The 18,472-nt window shown below is 31.9% G+C and overlaps 1 protein-coding gene across 5 annotated transcripts in view; it reads right to left on the bottom strand.

The window, feature by feature from the left end:
* fry (microtubule binding protein furry) overlaps positions 1 to 18,472 on the bottom strand; it is a 79,003-nt gene that overhangs the window by 33,059 nt on the left and 27,472 nt on the right. For all 5 annotated transcript variants that reach the window (XM_013306641.1, XM_013306643.1, XM_013306642.1 and 2 more), the window contains one exon: positions 1,185 to 1,307. In XM_013306641.1, coding sequence (XP_013162095.1) covers positions 1,185 to 1,307 — 123 coding nt within the window. The remainder of the gene's footprint in view (positions 1 to 1,184; positions 1,308 to 18,472) is intronic.

The raw sequence follows: 18,472 nt of genomic DNA, 5'->3' as shown, positions 1-18,472 counted from the left end.
TCCGCTGCAAGCGTGCAAACATTGCTTATAAATCAATATCGCTCAAAGGTTATTTCGGATGAAGTTTCAATGTAAATTTAAATTGTGATGTTTACCTTGTTTCAGTTTTAAAATGTTCACTATACGATGCAAAATTATTGTAAAATTGACCCATGCAAATTATAACGAATACTAAGTAAAAAAAGTGCATGTTAAAAAAGAAACAAGTGCTACATTTTGTCTTCACAATAACGACTGTAGAGTTAAATAGAAAATTTATTTTGACAATTATAATAATGAAGGACACGCAATTAAATTTTGCATGTGTCTGACTATTGTGGTAAAAGTGGTCTCTCTGACTTCATTCTAATTAAATTGGATGTATTTACTTTACAGTAGTTGAACAATAATATTATTTGCCCGTCTGCGTGGAGGGTAATATGTTTCGCAGGCTTGTTTATTTTATATGTATGCAGTTTTGTATGTATCATTTACAATTTAGTTAATTCCATTGACTACTGTTGTAACTAAAACCGCTACACTTAAGTTAAAATAAGTTTTTTTTGTTTAACAATTCTATTCTAAGTTTATAGTAATTCAATTTTTGGTTCTGTATTCTAAAATAACATTTACACGTATCACTCTTTTCACCCTAATACGGCAAAGCCATTTTCATTAATAAAACAATTTGTTACTTTTATCGTCGTTAAGTAAAAAAAAATTAAGGTCTTAAATGTAATCCACATTACGTCAGCTCTAGTTTATATTAGGAATTGGATTAACAAATAGCTCATGGCATTTATTGATCGGAATATTCCTCGGAGTGTTTTCACGACATAATTAGTATTGTACTCTATCAACAAAATTAATAAGCCTTTGTTGTCAGGGATAAAGTTAATATCGCGGTTAGCCATTTACTAAAAACTGAACATTCCCTATCTGCGGTAAATGCCAGTTCGCAATACAGTACGGTAAATCAATAGTACAGGTATTGGCAGTTAGTGCAAATAATTCAGTGGTCGCTGCCGGATGGCCTTTGTAAATACAGAAGCATACTATTTTAATACTCAACAATAAAATAATATGGCGAATTTCCACTTCCGAAACACGTATAAAAATTTGGTTATCCTTTCCCTATCCTTTAAAAAACTAGATAAAAATATGTTTTTTTACATGTGTTTCGGCAATGAACAGAAAACACTTACCTGAGAACATGGGCATGGTGAGTTCCGGGTGCAGTTGGGACAGCTGCCGGGACAGGTACAGCTGGGAGCGACAGTACGTGGTGCAGAGGAGCACGTCAAGAGTACCCTTCCCCTTCTCAGATCCTGTCAACAAACAGATAAATATTAAATTAATTAGCAGTAGAACATTTTCATGGAATACAGTAAGAGAACAAGGTAATTATTCAGATAAGATAATAATATAATAGATGGTATTAGACAGTTATATTAGATTAAATTAGCAATGAACGAAGGTTTACATTACTGTACAGTTCTGACACAAAAGCTAGTGTTTGCTTGTAGGTTATACATTATAAAAACCCATCTTATAAAAGTTAACGTGCGTGGCAAACATAATATACCGAACTGTAATTGGTAATGAATGAAAAATGAGAGATCATATTAAATCTCGGATTAGATTTAAATTATAATAATTTTTTTTACAGTCCACTCTATACTATATGTGCCCATGATAAATATTAAAATAATTATAACCGTTTAATAATGTAGCGTTCCTCCGAAACATTTCTTCACGGTAAAATATTTTATAAATATAATTAAAACTGTTAAATGTACTAAGCTTTAGCTCAAAGCACTGGTGTGCGTCAAAGTAAAGCTCACATGGCCCTTGTTAAAATTCGATATGCAATTTTTAAAGTGAAACAGACGATGTCAAATGCGTCATTAAATTCGATAGGGCGCTGAAATCAAACACCTGTCTCTTTCGAGTGAGCGCCAACACGGGACTACGCCGTAGCATCGGCTACATTTTACTGCGAACCGTTGCGGGAAAGTAGGCGGCGTCTGTACGCCGTAGCAAATTATCGTTACGCGCAACAAATCCCTCCTGAAACAATTCTGAGCATGAAATAAAAACTTTATTTCTATAAGGATACGGTTGAATTTTGTTTCTATCCGGGAAATTTCATCAGTGCAACATGTACTGAAAGTTGGAAGCCGTCAGGGCTCGCCGCCCTTATAAAAAGGCCCGCGCGGAGAGAGCCAGCGCAGTTCTCGGCGGGCAGGCGCCCGAGTGGGCAGTCTTCAAAATGACTGCCCTCCCGCCTGATATTAATATCACCACCGTGGGGCCCGGGCTAAATTTGACAAATCCAAACAGTACGGCAAAAACGGATATTTGTTTTTTTGAATCGGTTTCGGAACAAATTGCAAACGGCCTGAACGTCTACTATATACCGTTCCTTATAATACTCGGCGCTATCGGAAATCTTCTGTCCGTGTACGTGTTTTACAAATCAAAACTTCGGCTGCAATCGACGAGTCAATATTTATCGGCACTGGCAATTTCGGACACCCTTTTTCTCCTGCAACTGATACCACCATGGCTCAACGCTGTGCATTTTACGGATCTATTTCATCGACAAGGCTTCTGTCAAATATTCGTATACATTTCGTACGTGACCTGCACCTTCAGCGCCTGGATAGTGGTTGCATTTACGATCGAAAGGTTCATGGCAGTGCTGCACCCGCTGCAATGTAACGCAATTTGTACCGTGCAACGATCCCGATATGTGATAATGGCCACCGCTCTTTGTTCTCTGCTCTTGAATATACCCGTGCTACGATTTGTGACACCGACGCCTACGGACTGCAATATCGACTTTGAATATCTTGTGCATGCCGCACGCTTCAACATTGTTGACACGGTGGCATCATTCACAGTCCCTCTTGCAGTCATAATCGTCCTGAATGTCCGAATCGTAGTAGGGATATATCGCATAGGGCGAGAACGAAGAGAGTTCACAAGAGCGGAGCAGATGGCGGCCTTCACCAACCAGATCCAGCCATTGCGGCCCGTCGGCTATCCTCGGTCACAAACGCGCGTTACAAGAATGCTGCTCATAGTATCTTCGGTCTTCGTCTGCCTGAACCTGCCTGCCTACACCATGCGCGTCATAGCCTACGCCCTCAACCTGGTAAGTGCACTTTATCACAAATTATAAAAATGTTTAATTATTTTTTAATAACTATTTAAAAAGTATTAAGACCTACTTTAAATTAAAACATATTTTTTATTTTTCTAAATTTAAAAATAAATGAATGTCTACTTTTACGTTTATGCTTTTATTTTTTTATTTTTTGGTTGGAATATGAGATTCAGGATCGAAGGGCCAACGCTCAGTCGGTAATTGCCATAAATCAGTTTCTGATAGACGAATTATTATTTAAATGTGAATATACATAGAAAATAATATTTTTAGTAATTTTTATTAAAGAATAACCCTGATATTTTAATAAAATGAGGCTATATAGTCATATTTAGTAGATTTTGGATATTAAATTTTGATTTTTGTGAAATAAAAACACATTCCAACGATATATATGAATATTTTGTGATGTTTGTATTATATAGGTGATGATTCGGGAGACATATTTCAATGCGCGTACAAGCAATAACTAATTAATTGAAGAAACTGTTTAGTTGTCTTCTTTAAAATAAATTCCAGCTTGAAAACTTTACGCATTTTTGAGAAAAAGGGTCTTGACAGACGGACGGACGGACAACAAAGTGATTCTATGAGGGTTCCGGTTTTTTCCTATGAGGTACGGAACCCTAAAAATAATATTCCTGCACCTCTAACATATAAAACTAATAGAAGTATTATAATTTTGCATCTCCTGTGGTAAATTAGCTTGCATACATTTTAATAAACAGTATTGTAACTGAGATTTAATCTGCTTTATAACTTTTTGTGATAGCTACAAAGGGAATTATAAAGGTAGAAGGTTGGTTAGTAAAAAGCGGTAAAGCGTGAAAGGTTTAGAGCTGCGACGGCAGGCAGTGAGAGGCAAGGCACCTGTTGCCTTAAACCCGTCGCCGCCCCTTACTTTGAACACAGGAAAAACTAATTTGAGCTGTATTTTGCTTTTCTTAGGGCTATACTTAACTATGAAATTTATTTCAAATGAGGTCGCAGTTTCGGATATTTCCGAAATAGCTCTAACTACACCATACTATTAATTTAAAAGTGATAAAATCATAAGTCTAAAAATATAAGCACGTATTTTTAACTTTTGTCCTAAATGAAAAAGTAGCAAATATTTTATATTATAAAACTACCTACCTATTACATTTATGAGCACCGAAATTCACGGAAATCCAATTTGTTTTAAAATTATTTACATTATCATTTATGTGGAACTTAATTATTGAAAATAATTAATGTAGGTAACTGTGGAATTAATAAGTTCACATTTAATAGTATGCAATTCGTATTCAAAATTAATATAGCTTTTGCGTATTAAGTGCAACGAGGCGAACAATCCTTAACTGCACAATAAACGTTGTTTGTGTTTGAGGAGGACATAGTTCAGGAACATTTCAATATTGCACAGGGAACAAGTAGATAATTGCTACGCTTGTATTGAGACTGGTGCGTGGGGCGTGGGGCGTGGGTGTATCACTTGAGACAAATTAACTTGTCTTCTCCCCCTCCTCATCAGAAATGTATTATTGAGATATTTTTTTCTAATTGAGTACTGAAGGTTTCTTTCAATAAACATCGCAAATAAATGAATAGTAACTTTGAATCAATAGACGCTAAATATTATAGACATAAAGCAAGTTTGGTATGAGCCTAAACTTACTTTTAAGAGTACTTATATAAACAAATAGCGACGTAATTATTATGATAGCATGCTAACACGATAGATAGATATAACAATACGGTGATACGAGGCACAAAAACAACATCTAATGCAACATTAAATAGTGTAAAATGCCATGTTTAGTGCCATGTTTAGATATCATCTTTTTTTGTCAACAGAAAGAACGCGAAAGCACCGGTAGTTGGGCAGCTCTGCAACAAATTGCGCTAATATTCTTCAACACAAACTTCGGCATCAATTTCACTCTGTACTGTCTGAGCGGGCAGAACTTCCGACGGGCGGTCAAGAACATCCTACCCAGTTACAGGAGAAGAACTCGCCGCGCTATGACCCTAAGAGAACTATCGCCCACCCAAGCCCCCGGCGGCAGCGCTACAAGTAAGTCACTATTACGCGCTTTACTTTTCAACTAACATAATTACATGAATTCTTTGAAGCGATTTTATAAAATTTCTTGCGGATTAATTTTGAATTTGCTTGCGTTATTATAAACATAATATAATTATGTTACATCTAATACACCGACTTATAAATATCTTTATTTCAATTAGGGTTTAGATTTGAAGCAAACTTTCATAATTTTTAATTTATATTGAACATTATTTATGACTACATTATGAGCTCTTCGGCGTTTAGCTTAAGCGAAAAACTTTTTATCGGCGAAGTTTTGGAACACCTTTATGTTCTAATGTGTGGTTTCACTTGAAGAAATATATAATAATATACTAAGAAATATAAAAGTACTTAGAAGATTCTTAAAATAGAAAAGTAATAGGACATATTATTTTCCAGTAATACCCGACGACCTTATTTGGGTTTAAAAGTATTGAAGTGTTCTTTGGAAAATTATTGTACATCGATGAAAAGATATGTCATATTTTTAGATTTCACTGATAGAATATAATGCCACATTTCTCAATTAATATTGCGACATATTGTTAAATAAAAGCTACGACAAAAATATTATTTTATTTTAAATCAAATTTTGACTTGTCGCGACGCTTGCCCAAGAATAACATGATGTTTTGACCTTTCATATATTTTGTCATATTGCTAACGGACTATCTAAACTGATTGAGCAATTATTTATTATAGCAAGCACTTTGAACTTTTGTCGCTTTTATATGCATTTGAAAATTAGCAAGGCGACTGGATTTCTGCAAGGGCTTATGTACATATCACCGTGTGTATACACTGACGAAACACATCTATAAAACACTTCGACTGATCGATTCACATTAACTAACATGTAGCTTTATTTGTATAATATCTTTCTTTTCTTTATTTTATTTATTTATTTTTCATTACTTCTAGATCGTAACCGTACATGAAAAAGAATGTTGCGAGAAAAGAAGTATAATGATGGACACATTTATCAACGATGTTTCACTTGTGCAAATATCTGCCAGTGATTTATTATTATTAGACTAAGAAGATTTTAACTCGTAAATTTTTACATGTGCCTTATTCATTTTCAACATTTTTAATGTGTATATAAATAGATATAGATTTTTTATAATGCCGTAAAATTTATTACTGCTTTTTATATTGTAAATATATTTGTTGTTTTTTTTTAAATATTGAATAAGCTAGCGCTTTCCCGCGCTGTTAAGTTGATATCAAGTTATGATGTGGTGAAAAGATGGTACGTGCTAGCTTATTTGTTTTATGTAATTTTCGTTTTTGTCTATCATTATCATTTGTTTTTAATTATTTTTAATTGTATATCATAATAATATAATTTTAAGCTTTTATTATCCCAGCATGTTGACTTTTTTGATTTGTTATGTTATATTATTATTTGCTAGTTTTTTTTTAAAAAACAATTACATTATTGTATTATATTCTTGTTCGATCAAGCTTCCAATTTTGATATCCTCAACTCAATAAAACTAAAACTTAATTTATTGGTCCCAATTAAAAATAAGGTTGATTAAAAAAATCCTGTGCGAAACCACCACTTCTTTTAAGGTACAAATAAATAATAGATAAGTATAAGAGATTTGTAAATGTAAAATTGCAACAACAATACCAGCCTAGTGGCAGAATTTATTTGCATTTGCACTCTTCTCGTAGGTTATTATAGGATTGTACATTTTTATGACAGACCAGAATGCATTTATAGCATATATTTAAAACTAATTGATTTAAAATAACAAAGTAAAATGTAAATATCATCTAAACACCAAATCTTTGCTCACCGTTTATGAAAAGACTGATAACTATTAATAAATTAGAATTAGTTAAAAATTTAGCTAGAACGTTAAACGAAACAATATCGTAAATGCGCCTAACAACAATTTTATACTTCTAAAAAATGACAATTATCAATATTCAAATAAATATTGATCTCTAATCAACTAATGCCCGGTTTACGAAGTTATCTATTTACTAAGTTTAGTTTTCCTTTCCTCGGATGGATGAATATGTAATAAAAATGCATTTGAAAATGATTTTGTCTGTTTAATTTGTCATATGTTCGTTACTTATTTACCATAATGACAAATGCCAAAAAAATTTGAAATACAATTATTTCATGATATTGCCTGTAAAGAAAAGTTTTACTTATATTATACGTAATGATTTTTTTATCTTTTAGTTTATAAAAGGATGTAAGCATTATCTTTCTTTTCAATAAAACATATAAATCTTTTAAACTTTTTTTTTTACTTTTTTTTGTCAATCCTAGTATTCTTAGTAGGAGACGTGTAAATATTCGTTCCTAATTAATTTTAATTTTATTATTCTGGTCTTGATTATTAGATGTAACATTTTCTTAATTTTGAATATACTTAAAAAATCGAAAAAATGATTAAGCAATGTAAAAGTTGTGCTAACTGAGATTCAAACTCGTTTTTACTAATTTTATTTCTTACTTCCACTATATGCATTTTGTGCCGACTTTATATATTCTATGACACTCCGGGGAAGAATATGAAACGAATGACACCACACTAGTCAAAATCGGTTAAGTCGTTTGGGACCTGGGGTGTGACAAAATAATTTTCATACACACAAACCACGAGAATAAAAACAAACTTACACGCGAAAAACATTACCCTTTTGTTAATCAGGTTCTAATACAGATACATACATACATACCATAAGAATTTCGAAATCTAACAAGTTTGATATGTTACCTTAACGTATTGGAAAAATAGAAAAGTAGAATAGTAATGTTTGAAAATACGCTTTGTTTATTGATTTGCAACAATGAATAGGTTCATCAATCCCTTGGCGCGTGGACGCAATCAATTCTCCCTTCATACATTATTTCTGTTTAAATTACAGGGTTTCTTGCGTCATACGTAGAAACAGATCTATTCGTACTACCGTATACTTATGTACGGAGCTTCGTGCAGGTTTCACATTCGAAGATCGTGTATTTCTTTTTTCTTTTATTTTTAAGTAGATTGACAATCATGTATGTTCATTACAACCTAGCCTAACCAATTCCGTAGTTTATAGGCGTCGAGCACCTTCTAAACCAACCTACTTAAAAAAAAACATAAAAATGGTGTCAGCACTTCGCTAATTTTATTTTCCTCAGTAAACGCAATAAAAATTAGCAATTTAACAAATATAACTAAACTATAGAATTTCTATCATATTAAAGCCCCGTTCTCGAGACAGCCAATTAAGTTATTCTACAATAGCGGAATGGATAAAAAACAAAACAATGATGGCATGTGAAACAATTGAAACAGTAAGCTATGGTCGGTTCCGTACTCTGTTTGCAAACTATGTAAAATTGTTTGAACCACAAAGCAACAACTCTATTTAAGTGCTTACTATGTAAACTGGAATTGTAGCTTTCGATGTGTCTATTAAATTATTGATAAGTTGAAGTCACGTGAGGCACACTTCGACTTACATATTATATATTTGTGCAATGAATACATAGGAATTATACATGGGCTTTGTCTGCCTTAAAAGATTATGGAATACTTGTTAATACCAATAATGACGACCATTAATTTTAGAAACTTTTACTAATAGTTTGCATATGATGTTCTATTTGATCAAAAAACAAACTATTTCGTTTTTGGAAAAACACACTTGTGTTAAGTTATAAGAGTAAAAAAAAACCTTGTGCGCCGACCCCAGGTGAGTGAGATAATGTCAGGGAGATGAAAATTAATAAAAATCGAAATTCAGTTTTTATTGCAAAAGATCACAACATGAAGGTATACATGCATTGTCTGTACATCATGAGTGATAGGAATAGAAAGGATATCGATTTGCAAACGTGTGCCCGGGAGCACTCTGACAGATTTGCTTTGCTCGTAACCACAAATTGCAAACAGTTTGTGAACTTTAGTTTCCACGTTCCCACAAATCACTACAAAACGTTATACTTCTTAGTTGATATCAATACTCGGATCTCAATTAGTTTATAACTAATACGAAATATCCATTTTCAATTTCAACAAGTTTTTTTTTTAAACTGTATGACTTAATATAAAATTGTTTTCAAGGAAAATTTGAAGCAACAATATACGATGACAACTTTTTTAACAAAACACTTATGATTTTATGTCAAAATGTCCATTAATTTATTTATTCTTCAACATGAACATATTATTAAAGTACAATTCCTTTTGTGTTACTTAATTTTGTAAAGAAAACTTATTGTAATGACCAATCACTACAACTTTATGCGTATGGTAGGCATAAAATTGCAACGTATGGCAGACGATAGCTTATTTGTTGAATTCACGCTCGCGGTACGGAAACATCGGTGTGTGGTTAGCGACTGCTAAATGGCTACATGTCAGTATTACGCGACAGTTCAAATATCCACCGTCATTAAAATGTCCCTTTCGTGTCCACCTGTGTAGAATGCCACACTGGCGGCATGGCGGGGCGGTGCGCTACATATGTACATACTATTCATTTTAGTATTATATTTGAGACAACAAACTATGTATTACATCATGCATTTGATTTTAACATGTAAGAAAAATGAGCACTAGTGCGACCGATGTTAAGGTTAAATGGAGATGAAAAATTATAAGTAGAATCAAATAAAATTTTAGGTATTAGAAATAGGCCGAACAATGATACAGACATAATTTACACTACATATATTTAAAAGTTTTCAATTTGAGTTAAGTATCTACAAGTTGATAAATATGTTTTAGTATATCTATTGCTTGATTTATAATATATTATGTTTTTAGCTTATAGAATGAAAAGAATTTCGACAGAAGGCTTATTTTCATTTCAAGGTTAAATATTTCAAACCTTCAACTTCGCTAATTGGCTTAAAAATCTCTGTGTAAAAGTTAACATTTTCCACAAATGATTAAGCAATATAAAGACCTTTCTTAGAGAAGAGGGAGATATTTATCTCGAATATTTTACAACGCTTATTAAAATGTATTAAAAAAATTATGCTCAGGGTCAAAAAGGTTCGGAGACGGTCGTTACGATGTTCTCAAGTATTTAATAAACTCTAATATTGGTGGCCGTGTTGTCAGTTTCTTAGATCCCATATTAAATAACCGACAAGTTTATTAATTGTATTTCGAAAGTTGTTTAGACCTGTGTCAAGGCGATCAGATTATCATCTCCTACTCAATCGTTTGGCGACGCTTGGAAAGTATTTACTTCAAAAGCTTCAGTGGAAAATTATTTCACTAATCAGTATTTTAGTATTAGTTATTACTTGCCTAGTTTCACAGCCGTTTTATTAACACATAGAAAATTACCCTGGCATCATTAAAATTCAGCATAGTATCGGAACTGTTAGGCAGTTTTTATATTATAATAGAAGATGGGAAACGTGGACTTCTTTCGTACTGCTGCCCATAGATATAAACATCTGCATTTGTAGATTCCTTTAATCAACAGAGGAGGGGACGCAGAGAAAAATAACCCTAAATCTACGGTAACATAACATGCTAATATGAGTTTTTTCCCCCAGCCTCCTTCATCAGTAACGACGGTGCGGGCACTAGCGCTGTACAGCCATCGTCTCGACGTCGCCGTAACGACCAATACATCACAAGATGGACGTTCGATAACAGCCGACAGCGGCGTCTGCAGGCCAACAGCGGTAACTCAGAGACTTTCGAACTGAGACCGATCGCTCCGCCGCAAGTCCATCACGGCGTAAGGTATTTAGATCCAGCACTTCGATCAGGACGACATGCAAACACTTCCAAATAAACTTATAAAATAAATTTTAAGAATATCTAAAGTGCATGCACTCTTGTAGCATGGTCCGGATGTCTAAGACATTTTTTATACAAAATCACAAGTTCTATAAAATCTTATTAAATTGATTAAGATAAAATTTATTGAATTTGGTTTTTGCTCAAAAACAAATTGAAATATTGTTATAAAATAAATGTTATTTTTAATTGGTTTTGGCACGTTAGATTAAATTGTTACAATACTCGAACCATGCTGGATAAGAGTAAATATATTATAATATATTGATATTTACAAAAGAAAACTTTATTTCGGTGTTGAAGTATTTAAAGATATTTCATATTATGTACATATTGAACATTACAAAACTTTTTATACAATATACATTGAATTTATTAGCGAACGAAATTGATGCAATATAAAACAAGTTTTACAACATATTTTTGGATTAAAATGAAGATATAGTTAAAAAAAAATGCATACACATAGTCTAATGATCGCGAAACCTTCAGTAAATATTGTGGTAATATTGGCATATCACATTATCATATACCCAATGGAAGTAATACAATTTAAAATGCTTTAATACATACAATAATAATCAATTTGGCAATAGTATAAACAGTCTTCTTGAAAACAATAACATACGTAGCAACGTACCCTATCAATAAACTAAAACATTTTTTACAATTCTACTTATTAAAAGTTTAAATGTGTGCACGCGTCAACATATAAAAGATTTTTAAAAGTTTGCTATTAATTTGACTAGCTGTCGCCAGTGACTCCTACCGTGCGGTATTAAAAAATCAATAATGGTGACAAAAGCTACCCCACCCTACATCCCAAGTTCGACTAAATTACAGATTTTTACATAATTTCTTAAAAATTGGTTTAGTAGTTTCGGAGTTTATCGCGAACATAAGTTTTTAAAAATATAAGATTATGTGTGTGCATTTATGATGATAAATTACATTTATATAAAATACTGCTTTGCCGAAGAGGCTCTAAATTAGAAAAAAAAAGTATAATGGTAACGAGCACCATTAGAATTGCCAATATTAGTTATTGTGATAAATTTACTTATCTTTTGTTGTTAAAATGTTAACAAATTAATTAGTTGTTGTTTTGATTAAGTGTGTAATTGAACACTTAAATGGTTATACCTTTAAATCTCTATCTCTATAATGGTTATTCCTATTTTAGTTGTGTAAGTTTCATATCAGATTTCAGATAATTAGATAATAGATTCAGATAACAAACGAAATAATTTAGGAAAAGACTTGGCAAAGCAGAATTAGATAACTTTATAATATTTTAACTTTACATATTTACCATAATTTTTATACCTATCTACAATTTTCTACTTTTGACTGTATCCTATTATAAATTTAAAGTGAAGTTCAAACCATCAATTATTATATCAATTTCAAATTCACTCCGAAGACAGGGAACAATTGGCTCAAACTGCATATTTTTATGCATCAAAATTTTAGAATACAGTATTGCAAAACATTATTGGCCCATTTTACTACCTTCTTCAAAAATTAAATTAACCCAAATATCTAGTAAATGGTAAATCATGAAAAACTAAAGATAAATTAATAACGAAAGTATTAATATGATTTTTATAAATGTAATGAATGGAATATTTATGATCTCTTCAAAGTAAACTAGAGAGTGAGTGCAGTGAGATGTATAGGAGAAATGCAAATGCGCAGTATTCCATGGTTTTAACTGAAATTTCATGCTTCAGTAAATTATCCGGTTTCTTTTTAAACATATACTATGGCAAGCTAGCTAGCATATATTTTGGTCTTAACAACCGTACTTAAGATATAAGTTCATGTCGGTTACTGTCATTTCGCTTCTAGACTTCGGAATTTCATCTAAATGACTTCAATTAAAAAATAAACAAAGTAAGTCTAGGCTAGAATTCCGTTGGTAATATCAGTTTGAGATCCGCAGAAAAACCATGGGATACGTTACTATTGATAAATTTTCAAAACGTCAGTCCCGATTAATTGACGCTTCATAAATCCTGGACGTGGGTAGCATAAGACCGATCATCCTGGAGATCTATGGGGAGACCTATGCCTAGCTGTGGGCGTCTAAAAGCTAAACGTTAAATTACACTTTTGAAGAACGAACTTTGTTTATTTAAAAACCTAATATTGCGTAAGACAATTGGCTCAAATTATGGCTATTCCGGGGGAGCCCTTTGTCTACCAATATACATGTTTTGGCTGATTTTTTTTTCAAAATTATTTAACGGTTAATCTGGTGTTAAATGAAACAATTATTACAACCATGTGAAAAAATAAAGTGGAGGGTGGGATGGAATAGCCTCATGGTTGTATTATTATTTTGACTAAATAGTCAATTTAATATTTCAGATCTTACTGCTTTATTAAGAGGCGTTCAATAGTCTCTAAGGTAGGCCCTGAGTGTAGATTTAGCATTTCAAATCTAGACAAAGGGACTGATTAGATAACTATTATGGCTCTTATTATGACAGTTAATTGTAAAAGTACAGTATTGATAATAACCCAATTTAATTTTCCTAATTAAACAACGGAAAGAAATTTTTAAATCATTTTTCCGTAACCACAAATATTTTGAATATTCATTCACCGTACAAAAATCTTAAAAGACATCGAAACAAATACGTTTAGCAGCTAGTCAAGCTCCCATAGACTTAGGTCTCCCCCCTCTCCTTCCCCTCCTCTGTCCTTATCTTTGCACCTTATTCTATTTATTTTCATTTTAAACTCTTTTTTCTTTTCCAAAATTAAAAATTTAAGTAATTTTGCCCCATTCTTGGATATCATCATTACCCTGTCCATTACTTTATGTTACGTATAATTCCACTTCCTTCTTAAACATATCCTCTTTCACTCAATTGCTCCATACTTTGTTCGGTCTATCTCTATCTTCGTAGCCAGTAAATTTGTATTATAATGTAAATAATTAATTAGAGATAAAAGGCGAAAGTAATTTCGATATCAGAGTGTTTAAAGTTGGCTTAGTCTGAATTGAACCAAAGAATAATGACAACATCTCATGTATGAGAGAGGTAAAGAATGAAAGAAAGATCGGGTTTGAAAGGTGAAATGTAAATATGTATGTCAATAAATAATTATTACTTAGTAGTAAATATAAACAGATACGTCGTATCTGTAGCGCTACCCGTACCTTGAATCTTAAATATATCTAACGTATTTAATTAAGAAAATATTATATCTAGTTTTAAGTCTTAACTTCGATATATATTAAGGTGAATTAAAATAGTTCTTAAAATTATAGTATAGATATTCCACTGCTAAAATACTTGTATGAAAACATATTGATGTCTCTGTTCAAGAGAGTGACAACATATTTGCATACATGTGTTTCGACAATGGAAATATTAGTTAAGAGCAAAGTGTACATTACTCGCAGCAAAGCATGAATGTGATATAGTTAAGGGAAAGGAGGCAAATGGCCCCACAAGTAATAATAAACTTTATTATTTTATTTATAACGTATAAGCTCATCGCGTGCTGTTATTAACTTTCTAGACCACCATTTAACATCGAAATGGTTTATAATTTTTTTAGGAATTAAAATATCGTAGCCCTTAAAATTTAGTTTTTCCAGGAAAGTAGTCAGCCTGTCATGTGAGTCACAGTCCCTTAAAATATTTCGACACAACATTTCAATCCTAATTGACTATGGCCTAATCACCCCTAGCTTAGGGTAGGCTCCGAGCCCCTCGGTGGGGACGTATAGTGAGCTGATGAGAGTTTATCAATTCGTCTTACCGAAGTGGTTCAAAAATAAATAAATTAGAATTTATAAATCTCCGATACATGCTTAAACTACCACATACAATTACTACAATTTTTTTCTCTGGGGGTTTGAATTTTTTTTTATATTTCAAAACATAAACGACTTTAACGACTTGACAAATAAAAGTATTATCAAAATGAAATAACCATCATTATTTTTGAAAGGGAAATTGGCAAACATAACTTTGTTTTTAATATTTACACTTGGCATGACTGTCTTTGGGTAGCATTTTAATTATTTAGGTTAATTTTTTTACTTAAACTTATAAAAAAACATACAAAACACATAAACCTCACCTCACACATTCCCATGTACACTTTTTCCCTTCCCTATTCTTATATTGCACCCTTGGGGGGTAAAACTTTTGCATACATTCAATGTTTTATTTATTTTTCTTTTTTAGGCTCTGTACTGTGTACCAAATTTCATTTAAATCAGTTCAGTAGTTTTGGCGTGAGAGCGAGACAGACAGACAGAGTTACTTTCTAATATTAATAAGTAAAGATTATAATCCGTCACCATACTGATAAGACCTGAAGAACCTCCTGAGAAAAAGGGTCTTGACAGACGGACGGACAACAAAGTGATCCTATGAGGGTTAATACAAATAGATGTAGGTTTCCTGCAACATGGCGAGGTTTCCTATTTTCCTGGTCAGGCTATAATAGCGTTAAGATTAGTATATAATTAAGGGTTGTACATATAATATGCTGACATTGAACTTGGTGCGATATGAATTATCAGTAATATACTGTTTACATGTAAATGAGTTAGAATATATATAACAGCTGTTTGTTGTTGGGAGGGGTGTTTGGTCGACAATTAGCGTAGATACATCATAATTGAGTCGTGTGAAATCTTATGATGAATACAGAATAAGGTAGATAAATATGTAGGTTAAAGTATAAAGTAATTAATCATGTTAAGGCAGATCATGTAGAGATAAGGATAAACCATTACAACCTCAGTACAAAAACAGTAGAACTTCGAAGGAGTCGATTCTAAAATGATGGTGACGCTTCAACTTGCAAATTCTCTTACCGCTTTTGCACTCTTTTATAAAGACAAAATGGCACCATATATAAGGTGCTTTGTTTCATTTTTTATCGTAAAAGTTATTAATCCTTTTTGTCATTTTCAAAAATAATTCATTATTTATTTGCATATTTAAGAGAGTTTGGTTCTTCTATATTTCATGGTGGTTTTGAATTATGATTGATTCGAAGTTCGAAGTTAATATTATCCATTAGTTAAATTAACATCATATTTATTTGGCCATTTATAGTTGTACAAAAACGCAGTAGAATAATTTATAGTAAGGAAAACTTTGGATATTTAAACTATAGACGAATGTTAATTAAGGAATTAAATATATTAGGATTTAAATAGATTAAACGTTTAAAAATTCGGTTAGAATATACGTAGCAGTAATATATTCAATAGGGTAATAATATTCTTAACGTGGGTTTCCAATCTGTCCAAACACATTTCCAATGTCTGCATTCTAGCATTCTGTCATTCATCTCATTCTCTGAAAAAAAAAGATAACACACGTGTCTCGGCATTGGGAACTCACGGCAATATATTTAAGGTACGTTATAGTTTTAACCTAATTTAAAACGAAATTATCTTGAATCCAACAAGTGAGATAAATCTATTGTCGCGTACTGGGAACCGACCAAATGCGAATATTATGTCATCAGTTTCTATATCGAGAGCCATACAGTACAGTAGATCCTTTTTTGTTGAAACTAATTAAAAATTGGAAAAGGTCAAAAGTAAACAAAATTAGTTAGTCTTTTCTTTTTAAATTATAAATCAGTCTGACTCTAAATTTCAACGTTTTAATACATTTAACTTACGAAAGTCTTTCCATGCGAAACCTAAAAATTCTCCATTAGCTTTACGACGAATCAGCGTCTACACTCAAATTTTCCAAAAGAGGTTTCACTGTACTATAAAAATTAACAAGGTTGTCAGTATACAGAATTTGGGACATTTTTGGGCCATTTATAAGAAAGAATCAAATTGTATCAAAATTAAGAAGTCGATATCATTATCTCCATTTTAATTTCATTTAGCAACAAAAGTAATGACTTCAACTTAAATTGTTATAACCTCCATAAACCAATTGCTTAGAAAAATATGTAGCGTACTCATAGACAAGGGTTAATTTTACAATAATAACTAGATACATATAAATACATATTTAACAATAGTCGCATTCCCAGTGCCTTAATAAATTAGTGTACCAGATAGTAGTATTCAACTATACTAACTTTAAGTTTATAGATTCATAGTTGTTAAGGTTTTTTTTTATTATTATGTTTTTAGCAAACAGTGATAAAAATCTAGATTCAGTTAATAATGATTGAGAAGAATTTATGGTTCAAAAATGAGTGGTAATTTTGATCGACGACATCATAGACGGCAGATTTCCGAGCACCAACCTAATTGTTGACAAACTGAAAAACCGTCAGTTTCCATTGCCAAAACAATAGTTAGAAAAACATATTTTCATTACTTTCATTCTTCATAAAAATGTTAAGATAGCAATAAGTTTAATGTTAAGATGATATTAAAAGTAGACGTTACCGTATGAATGTTAAGATTTGAGGGAATTGTGCCATGACTGCGCCAGGTGGAAATTTAAATTAGCAACATCTACCTATTCCTCTAACTCCGTGGTCGCGTATATATTACAAAACAATAAGTAAATATTTAGAAAAATTGTGATAATTCATAAGATTTTGTAAATATCAAAACGGACAAATGAGCACCGACAGTACAAATTAGTAGATAATATTTCTAGTGACAAATATATCAAAATTGATGCACTTCGAAATGTAGTTTGATGCACAGAATAACAATGACATACGAGTATCAAGGTTATTTACTTAATTGTGGCGCAGTTCATTGAGGCGACGCGTGTTTCAATCACATCTTAATTGTACATAAATAATCATTGTTGACATTGCTTCATATATTCAGTGTTTTGTTTGCTTTGTATAAATATGATGAGAACAAAACAATATGTCATAATATATAGTAATGTAAAATAATATGTTTACTCAATTAATTTAAGAAATTATAAGTCTTCTGTAATAATTAACCAAAATATGAATCAAAGACGCTTTATTAGTAATTAATTAACTTAGTATATTGTATTAAGAGGCGTGGGAAATGCCACACTGACGATGCTGCGGCCGGTATCGTTATCTACGTTTACAATGTGTCGATATTAACATCCTATACAACATCGGTGTTGCAGAAATACAGTTCGAAGCTTTAATTAATATCAGTGAATTTAAACTCTATTTTCATTCAGAACTTACTAAATTATGTTGTAAGGTATATTTGTATTACCTCCTCGCATTAGTCGTGAGGCGCACCAATATCGTTGACAGAAAAAAAACAACGCCGCAACGTCTGTGTGACTCCTTACGAAAGAAATGTAAATATGTATATATTTTTATCAATAATGGTCTAAATTTTTAAAATCTAATCAATATTTGGTAACCTTGTCAAAAGTAATTTTCATTTATTATTTTTTTTATTTATGTGAAATGATAATTCATTTACATTTGCGTTTTACTACCAAGGACTTTAATTGTATATTCATATGAAAAAGAGACTTATTTTAAAATCAGTAT

Source organism: Papilio xuthus, unplaced genomic scaffold, assembly GCF_000836235.2.
Source record: "Papilio xuthus unplaced genomic scaffold, Pxut_1.1 DF828177.1, whole genome shotgun sequence".
Lineage (NCBI taxonomy): Eukaryota > Metazoa > Arthropoda > Insecta > Lepidoptera > Papilionidae > Papilio > Papilio xuthus.
The sequence above is the reverse complement of the archived record's forward strand: the minus strand, read 5'-3'. Positions and strand labels throughout refer to the sequence as shown.